General features: G+C 47.7%; 2 protein-coding genes across 4 annotated transcripts in view; one reads left to right on the top strand and one right to left on the bottom strand.

Annotated features, from left to right (window-relative positions):
- Positions 1-551: 551 nt before the first annotated feature.
- si:dkey-23o4.6 (retinol dehydrogenase 12) lies at positions 552-7,601 on the bottom strand. Its single transcript, XM_060053271.1, has 7 exons — positions 7,096-7,601; positions 5,971-6,105; positions 4,998-5,189; positions 3,457-3,618; positions 2,992-3,111; positions 2,249-2,453; positions 552-1,783 (listed from the first exon to the last, which is right to left on the bottom strand). The coding sequence occupies exons 1-7, from the start codon at positions 7,169-7,171 to the stop codon at positions 1,678-1,680; spliced, it is 996 nt and encodes a 331-aa protein (XP_059909254.1). The 5' UTR covers positions 7,172-7,601; the 3' UTR covers positions 552-1,677.
- Positions 7,602-8,275: 674 nt separating this feature from the next.
- The window catches only part of pogzb (pogo transposable element derived with ZNF domain b), a 29,417-nt gene continuing 27,906 nt past the window's right edge, over positions 8,276-9,786 (top strand). Inside the window, exon 1 of one of the 3 annotated variants that reach the window (XM_060053145.1) lies at positions 8,276-8,468. The gene's annotated coding sequence lies outside the window, so the exon portion shown is untranslated. The remainder of the gene's footprint in view (positions 8,469-9,786) is intronic. The other 2 variants (XM_060053144.1, XM_060053143.1) reach the window with 2 other exon arrangements.

The raw sequence follows: 9,786 nt of genomic DNA, 5'->3' as shown, positions 1-9,786 counted from the left end.
TATGTGTGTGTGTGTGTGTGTGTGTGTGTATGCTATTTTCCCTCTGTAGATCATTTACGTTAAATGTATATTTGTGTTGTTTGTCGAGCAGTTAGTTTAAGCTGGATTCTGCAGGCTTTCACTGTCACTTATCTAAATCTGTTATTTCTGTCGCATTTGATCTTCTGTCAGAACACCTTTGACCTATGACCCCTCACTCTATCCTTTCAGCTTCCGAGAAGCTCTCAGACGTCGTCACTGCCCTCTCCGACCGCTTGAGAGACGCGTTAACACACTGCTTCCATCTAGTGGCTGAAATCGAAATGTGAATCGATTCCACTAGAATTTAAACGATCCTATACACGTAGCGATACAACAGCGATGTATATGTGAATTAAATTCCTAAAAAATACTATAAAATGATATATACTACAATGCCTTGATCGGAATTTAATGTAATATAATGTAACTTCTGAAAAACCTTAAAAATGCCGAATCATTTGTCAACTGGTGTTTGGCTGAGGTTAAAAAACAGACTCAAAGCAATTCAGTTACGACACAAACAAATGCACTGGGTTCATAGATATATTTTTATATAACAAACACTTCCAAAACGTAAGGATACAAGATATATTGCTTCTATTCTGAGGATTCTTGGTGGCCGTGTGAAATCCCTTTTGTCCCCGCTGTTCCGTGTCCTAGTAGAGGCTGACCAGGTTCAGGTCTCCTCGATAAAGACCGGTCACAGATCGCCTTCTGATCCCCAAGACGTCCACCAGCTCCTCCTCGCTTGATCCGTCTCCCCGTTGTCCTCCTAACAGTAGACAGGGGGGTCGGGGGTTTGACTCCCAGTCTGAAGGGTCTTGGTTTGAAGCCTCCATTGACCTGCTCCGTAACCAACTGCGTCGGACATGACTGAGCTGCTCAGGCTAGAGATGTCTGCTCAATGACTAAACGATAAATCGTAAATAGCGTCAGAAAGATCTTCGTTCTGAGCAACCAAAACTGGACCCAATGTTCTGTCGCGACTTCGTGGATTTCCGGTCTGCGTTATTTGTTGTGGAGGAGTCTACCTCATGACCTTTGAACCTCTACATCTATGTATTGACTTATTGAAGGGCTTGATCAAACGATGTCACACACCTTCTAAGCCGCCATCTTGAAGGAACCAAGATGAGTAAAATATATTTTTTATTTCGCTAGTCGACTGATGACTCCGCCCCCACCCTCTCGCCGTCGGTCCAGGGGTCTCAGCGTTGAGGAGGTGGAGGAGGTGATGGATGAAGAGGTGGTAGAGGTGGTGTTTGGTCGTTTTAGTGGATGAGATGGAGGTGGTGGTGGTGGATGAGGTGGTAGTGGGAGAAGTTGAGGAGGTGGAGGTATAGGATGAGATGGTGAAGGTGGTGAATGTGGTGGTATTAGGAGAGGTGGAGGAGGTGGTGGAGGTGGATCAGGTGGAGGAGGTGTCGGTGGAGGGGGAGCTGGAGGAGGTTCGAGGAGATGGAGGTGGTGGGGGAGAAGGAATTGGTGGCCTTGGAGGTGGAGCAGGTGATGGAGGAGGTGTTGGTGGGGAAGGTGGTGGAGGAGGGGGAGGTGGAGGAGGTTTGAGGAGAGGGAGGTGGTGGGGCAGGTGGTGGGGAAGGTGGAGGTGGAGGTGGAGGTGGAGGTGGGTGGGGAGGTTGGGTGGAGGGCCAGGGATCACTCTTTGACTGACAACCCGACCAGTTGAGCGCTCACATCCCAGAGCTTCTTGGCGACCTCGTTGTCCCTCGCCACCTCAGCGGCGCGCTTTTCCTTACAGTCACTGCAGAGAGAACACACACACACACACACACACACACACACACACACACACACACACACACACACACACACACACACACACACGCACACGCACACACACGGTTGGAAGTGAGCTGCAGGGTCCGGACTCAGTTTGGGTGTGTTTATGTATGTGTGTGTGTTTGTGTGTGTGTGTGTGTGTGTGTGTGTGTGTGTGTGTGGTATCCCCAAAAGGTGCTATAAACTATATGTGTGTGTGTTTGTGTGTTATGAGTGTGTGCAATGAGTTTGTTTGTGTCTGTTATGAGTGTGTGTATGTTTGGTGTCCTCACAAGGTACTACAAACAATATGTGTGTGTGTGTGTGTGTGTGTGTGTGTGTGTGTGTGTGTGTATATGTGTGTGAGTGTGTGGGTGTGTGTGTGTGTGGGTGTGTCTGTGAGTCTGTGTGTGTGTGTGTGTGCGTGCGCCTATGTGTGTGTGTGTACCTGAAGTAGCCCCCAGACAGTTTCTCCAGGCCGGGGGTCACGGCGCAGTAGATGGAGGTCTGGGCGCCCTGGGTGGGGGTCTTCATCAGCAGCATGGAGGGGGCCCTCAGAAGCACCCCCAGAAGGGGGAACCAGCTCTCCACGTGACGCCCCAGCTCCGTGCGGATCACCCCTGGGTGCAGGCTGTAGGCTGTCACTCCGGTACCTGGGGGAGGGGGGGGAGGGGGGGGTGAATGCCTCACATGCACTTGAACGCCTCACATGTACTTGAACGCCTCACATGCACTTGAACGCCTCACACGCACTTGAACGCCTCACATGCACTTGAACGCCTGACATGTACTTGAACGCCTCACATGTACTTGAACGCCTCACACGCACTTGAACGCCTCACATGTACTTGAACAGCTCACACGCACTTGAACGCCTCACATTATTCTATTCTCCCTCATGATCGTGAATTTGTGATCTTGTAATGTTGCTGCTATGTGACTGTTGAGGAACCCAGTCTACAATGTTTACTCTTGTGTACTTAAGACCCTACCCTGTACCCTAAGATATAATAAAACAAAAACTCTGATCTCTGATCAAATCTGATCGGACTACAACACAAAAATCGATTGTAGTGATAATCTATGTTCCTACTGTGTTACTTCTTCATTCGATAGCAGTCCTCTCTCCACACAAACTTCAGCACTCAGTCACTCACTTCAAAGTAAAAGCACAACCCGAGAGATGCCCACCTTTCATCCTGCGGGCCAGCTCTCTGGAGAAGAGCACGTTGGCCAGCTTGCTCTGCTTGTAGCTAGTCATGGAGCTGTAGGGCCGCTTGGCGAAGAACAGGTCATCAAAGTCGATCTTTCCTGTAAGGCGACACCAGCGTAACGTTAGTGATGGATGACAGAGAGACCAGCGTGCTGGGGATATCCTTCAAAATAAAAGCGCTCAGAGTCACACCATGAGGATCGGTCAATGGGATTTCTATCTTCAGAAATTCATTATTTCAGCTTTTGTTTGTGTGTGTGTGTGTGTGTGTGTGTGTGGGGGGGGGTAATAAAAGGAAGGGGAGGTCCAAAGCACAAGACAACAAAAGTGTGTGTGTTGAACAGCTTAATTTAGTGAGCTTGATTTTCTGTATTTACATTTTAAATGAGATCATTATTAATTTAGATAATCCAAACAGCGGATGGGAAGAGGCTGAGCCCTACCGGTCTCGTGAGCGAGGGAGGACACTACGACCACACGGCTGGGGGCGGAGCTTCTCAGCTTGGGCAGCAGCAGATTGGTCAGCAGGAAGTGGCCCAGGTGATTGACAGCCATCTGGGTCTCGAAGCTGTCCTCAGTCAGCCACTTAGGACACATCATGATCCCTGGGACACACACACACACACACACACTCACGCACGCACGCACGCACACACGCGCGCGCGCGCACGCACGCACGCACGCACGCACGCACGCACGCACGCACGCACGCACGCACGCACGCACGCACACACACACACACACACACACACACACACACACACACACACACACACACACACACACACACACACACACACACACACACACACACACACGCACACACACACACACACACAAAAACACAGACACACACACATACACAGACACACACAGACGCATACTCACAGATATACATACACACAGACACATACATACACACACACACACACACACACACACACACACACACACACACACACACACACACACACACACACACACACACACACACATACAGACATGCAAGGACTTCAGGCTGTTATTTCTGAAAGGTTATTTGTTGTCTGTTGAAACTTTACATCACATGGTGGGCTGTTTACCACGTCACAACGCCTTTGTAATAGAGGTCTCAGAGGATCTCCTGGTCACATTAAGGTTAAACAATTTAAATAACGACACTATGTTATGTCTAGGGATTATATGAATATCTTCTTATCATGGGCCTGATTGGAACATCATCAACAGGGATGGTTGAAGGTTGTACAGTAAAGTAGTAAAGTAAAGTAAGTGAAAAGTATCCTAAGTAGTAGTTATGACACTGGTTATTAATACTGGTAACTGATAGTTATCACTGCTATTAGTATAGTTACTATTAGTGACAGTATAGTTATTACTGGTATTAGTTTAGTTACTATTTGTGAAAGTATAGTTACTACTGGTATTCGTATTGTTACTATCAATAACAGTATAGTTATTACTGGTTAACCCTGGTTATTATTATTAGTATTAGTATTGTTGTTACTGGTATTGGTATTGTTGTTACTGGTATTGGTCTAGTTATTACTGGTATTAGTATTGTTGTTACTGGTATTAGTATTGTTGTTACTGGTATTAGTATTGTTGTTACTGGTATTGGTCTAGTTATTACTGGTATTGGTATTGTTGTTACTGGTATTAGTATTGTTGTTACTGGTATTGGTCTAGTTATTACTGGTATTGGTATTGTTGTTACTGGTATTAGTATTGTTGTTACTGGTATTGGTCTAGTTGTTACTGGTATTAGTATTGTTGTTACTGGTATTAGTATTGTTGTTACTGGTATTGGTCTAGTTATTACTGGTATTGGTATTGTTGTTACTGGTATTAGTATTGTTGTTACTGGTATTAGTATTGTTGTTACTGGTATTAGTATTGTTGTTACTGGTATTGGTCTAGTTATTACTGGTATTGGTATTGTTGTTACTGGTATTAGTATTGTTGTTACTGGTATTGGTCTAGTCACCAGCGTTGTTGATCAGGATATCCAGCCGCTCCTCGCTGCCCAGGAACTCTTTAGCGAACATCCTGACGGAGTAGGTGGAGGCCAGGTCCAGGTGTCTGATGACCACGTTCCCGTTGCCAGTGGCACGCCGTACCTCCTCGGCCGCGCGCTCCGCCCGGGTCAGGTCCCGGCACGCCATCACCACCCGCGCCCCTGGGGGTCAAAGGTTAAAGGACTGTGTCCATACAGCGCTGTTCTAACCAGGGGCCTAACTCAGAGCGCTTTATAACACTGCCCAACGTTCAGCCCTTCATCCACACATTCACAACCACGCAGGGCGACAGCCAGCCGGTCGGGAGCAGTCAGGGTGAGGCGTCTCGCTCAGGGACACCTCGACACTCTGAGAGGAGGAGCCGGGGATCGAACCAACGACCTCCCGGTTACCAGCCGACCCGCTGTACCTCCTGAGCCGCATGCCGCACCCCAGGACAGACTCCTGGTGACCCCCGGCCCGGGCTCCGTCCCGGTCGGGGTTCATGGGAGCCCTCCAGGGGGGCCTCACTCTGCTTAACGGCCACGCCGGGAACTTCAAACAAACCCCTCACTCCGGCCGCCCCGACTCCCTGGGATAAGAAACAACCCCCTCCTCATCCCCGTATCGAGACTGACTTGTTAAGGTTCACCTGGACTCTGCATAGCCTCCCCCCTTACCCCCCCCCCCCCCCCCCCATGCCCCTCTCACACACTTGTTGTGTGTTGTACGTCCTGGCACTTAAAAGTAGCACTTTGTGTAGCATCTTATCCTCGCTATCTCTGTTGTCTACGGGGAATGGGTTAACCTAGAGTTTGTTAGTGCCTGGCACTTGTTTCTATGAACATTTTACTGTACAGACAGAGATATATTGTTGTTTTGACCCTCAGTGTACCCCCAGACCCCCCCAGAGGCCCCCCCCAGACCCTCAGTGTACCCCCAGACCCCCCCAGAGGGACTCACCGCGGCGGGCCATGTCCCGGGCCGTCTCCTTGCCGATGCCGGTGTTGGCTCCGGTGATCAGGACAGTTCGGCCGTCCAGACGGGCCGCGCAGCGACACACCCCGCCGGCCACCCATCGCCGTAGCAACCACATGCCTAGGAGTGGGGGGGGGGGGGTTCAGCCGTCAACACCGTGGTGACCAGCATCGACCAGCAGCAACCCACCAGCACACACTGAAACAGCTGCCGGGACACTCCCCAGTGTTCACCAGTATGGGGATCTCGGTCGCACTGGGACACTCCCAGTGGGTCCAGGGTGGACTTGAGTCCATCTCTCTAAGTCTGGAGGTTGATTTGAGGATTTGAACTTGTCAATCAAAATCGAACTGAAAACAGATTGTTTTCTAGAACTACACACAATACTACACACCGATTTATTTTAACCCCATGTAGGCACATATTTTATTGTCCTAGTTTGTTGACCGATTAAAGGATGGCATGTTTTAAATGTTGAGTTGTGTTCCGTTACAGAGCTCAACACATCACTAGTGATGCAGGCACCAATTCTGACCCGGTAACGCACCGGGGCCACTCAATGAGTCCGGACCCCTCACCCCATCGGAAGAACACAAGAAGGCTTTAATTATCACCAGGTGACGCGAAATGTTGTAAGATTGGCCCAGGCGTGTAGTTGAATATTTTCAACATAAGGATGAGGAGATGTTGCATCATTGCCTTGGAGAATTGCATCTCCAATGGTTTTTGAGTGACTCATCTGACAGGGTGTACAAACTTCGGTTGAACTCCCACTAAAATGGCTCTTACGTAAGCCTACTTCCAGAAAGTCATGTGTAGGCTTATTCTGCTTCTAATTGAAAATAGCCCCAATATAAGTATACCGTATGTCTGAAATAAATCGTGTTTTATTAATCATAATTAATAATAATAAACCTACAATTGGGTAAAAGTGTTCTTCAACGCTGGGTGAAGTTTTAATGTTGTTATTTTGTAAATGTTGTCTGTGTATTCCCTATAGCCTAGTGATCCCATCGCCCCCTATGTAACACTATAATAACAATTTAACCGCGTTCCCTTGGGATGTAGGTCATGTTGGAACCCTCACGGTCCCCAGAGGACGTGACTTACCGAGCACAGACACGGCGACCGCGGCTCCGTACCCCGGGAGCACCCACCGGTCCGAGGGGTCCGAGTCGGTCTTCATTACACCCGGGTCTTCCTGCAGAGTTGCACTGGGTTTCGGTGTATTCCGCCGCCACCGGTGCTATGAATAGGGTTCGGACGAGTTAAACCGCGGTGTGCACGGCTCAGAGAGACGCAGGCAGATTACCAGAGATTACCAGACTGCATATCTTAGACAAAGCGCCCCGATCGCACCGATTAACGCTGCCGCTTGCTCCAGGCTGCATGTCATTTTAGTGTTCTGTGTGAGTTGCAGGAGCATGTTGTCTCCGCACCGCCCCGTGTATTTAAATACGGTGTAAGGGATCCGCGTCCCACGGTCTCCCGGGTTGCTAGATGACTGGAGTCGTCGGCGTCTAAGGAATCACTCCAATAAAGCGATAGGGGACTGCATGGTGATACCTCTGTGTTTCAAACGTAACAGGTGGCCCCGGGATGGGTTCGAGAGCCGTTCTGTTTGTCAACACCCGGGGTCCATTCGCGGACTCTCGGGTCGGTCCCATCCCATCCTATCCAGTATACTGCCAATAATGTGGATCTAACCCATCCAGTCTAGCGTGTAAAACGTGAATATGTTGAAGGCTATGCACCTGAGAACATATTAAAGCTGCCTGCTGTGTGCCTGCTTGGTGTTTTCAGCCAAGGTGTTGGCCTATGGTGAGCAGCCAGGTAACTATCAAGGTATAAACCACAACATGCCCTGACTACCTATACCACTATGCGCTATAGGCTGAGCTCTACTGACGTTTTAGGGCAGCAAATTTAAACTGACCCAAAATTTAGTTGACGCCTATTTTATACATGTTTTACTCAATAAGGGGGTGTAGACCGTTTTATTCATCAACATAGTCAATATCTAGTCATGTGCTCATTCACCACAACAATTCAAACAAAATGGCTGCATGCTGTAACAGTTCTGCATTTTAAGTGTTCAGCACTGCCACGCCGTTTCATGTTTTGACTGCTGAGGATTTTATATGATTTTATTGAATGGCATTGTATAGGAAGTGTCGTCTCAAGACCTTACATTTTCACTTTATATAACAAGACAGGGACAGAAACCGCATCCAGAATGTCGTCCACATTTCCTATATTTGTCGCCCCGCCTCTCAAGCGCGCCCTGCGTCCATGGGGTCCAATAACAGAGCGTCTAGGCAACCGGACGTGACGCAACGTTTAGAGTGGACGAATGGGCGGGGTCTTGCCATACTCGAACGACCCGCCTACCGAGACGGCACAGCGTCCGATGGATCCGGTCCCCGTGTGATTGTGGGCTTTACACGCAGGAACTCACCGTGACCTGTAGAACTAGTCGGCGGGTAAGACTTGTTAATGTCGCTCACAGGGTTTTATTTACGTTCACGACGCTCCGTTTTACGTTAACCGGTTCGCGTTAACGGTTCTGCGTCCGCATGCAGGCACTGCAGACCGTCATGAGCGGTTGGAAACAATAACACCTGTGTGCGCGCGTCGGGTGCGCAACAGAATCGTCCGGAAACGATTTTTTGTTTAGGGTTAGTGGTGTCGATATAATGATGTTGTTGCTGCTTTTCTGATTCCGTTAGGTCATTTGTTAAAGACTTTTCTCTTGGGCAAATATTTCCTCTTTAATGGGAGAAATCATGGCCGTTTTCTCTGTGGGCGTGGCTTCGTTGGAGCTGCAGCCAATAGGCGTTGACTTGCACTTCAAAACGTCAATCGAAGTCACGCAATTTTGTACTTAGAATTAACAATTTGCAACAATTATTTTCAAAGTAACTGGTTAAGGAAAGATTGTGGTTGAACATTCAGCTCTGTCATGGTTTATTTCTTGTGTTTGATGGAGTTCCCTTGTGATGACCCCTTAAGATGTAGACCTTTATGCTACTGAGCAGAAAGTACAGGATAGTAGTAGTAATACAAAATGTTAATCTATAATCGAGCTATACATATTTATTTAGTTTATTTTCTAATAATTTATTAGAAAATGTATCACCATTTTACCAATCTATGCTTCTATATTTCGGCCAACAGTTTCTACATTTGTGAAACAGCATAGTTAAGCAAAACAAATCAATAATAAATATATCTTTATATATAACTGACGATATTCAATTTATAGGAAGTTATAGATTTTATTTATAACATTATTCAGCATTGGCTCCAGGTAATATGTTCTTGTTATTTTAAGCTACAAGTTAGATGAAATGTTACACAGTAGTGCACCTCTTTTACCAAATTAATTTTTTGGAATGAAACGTTACAAGAGTGTCCAAGAGTGAACATCCTGATTCAAAGTTAACGACGGAAGGCAACGGTATGTTTACATTATGTAACAGCCTCCCTGGTAGTTTGGTATTCCAGGGTTTTCCGACCAAAGTGTAGGGTGTGGAGGCCCGGAATAGCTTCCATGCTCGGACTGAATCCACAGCAGCGCTCCTCCCGTTCTGAGGTTCAAGGAAGCAGTCGGGCTCTAATGTAGGAAGTGAAGCAATGGGAAAAAAAACTGTCAAACCCACCATGAAACAAACCGTTTCTCACCTGGTTTACTGGCGCGTATCATTGGATCCAAACTAAGTCCCTAAAGCACATTCCAAGCCGGCATTTTGGTACTTCATCACCGGACATTTTAGAATAACCATGGATTGTTGCTATGGT

Source organism: Gadus macrocephalus, chromosome 6 (genome assembly GCF_031168955.1).
Source record: "Gadus macrocephalus chromosome 6, ASM3116895v1".
Taxonomy (NCBI): domain Eukaryota; kingdom Metazoa; phylum Chordata; class Actinopteri; order Gadiformes; family Gadidae; genus Gadus; species Gadus macrocephalus.
This window is presented reverse-complemented; position numbering and strand designations above follow the sequence as displayed.

Excerpts from the sequence above, each read along its gene's own strand:
- si:dkey-23o4.6 (XM_060053271.1), bottom strand. The coding sequence starts at position 7,171 with ATGAAGACCGACTCGGACCCCTCGGACCGGTGGGTGCTCCCGGGGTAC. Across the intron at positions 3,112-3,456 it reads CTCCCTCGCTCACGAGACCG|GAAAGATCGACTTTGATGAC; the intron begins GTAGGGCTCAGC and ends GTCGCCTTACAG. Across the intron at positions 2,454-2,991 it reads GCTGGCCCGCAGGATGAAAG|GTACCGGAGTGACAGCCTAC; the intron begins GTGGGCATCTCT and ends CCCCTCCCCCAG.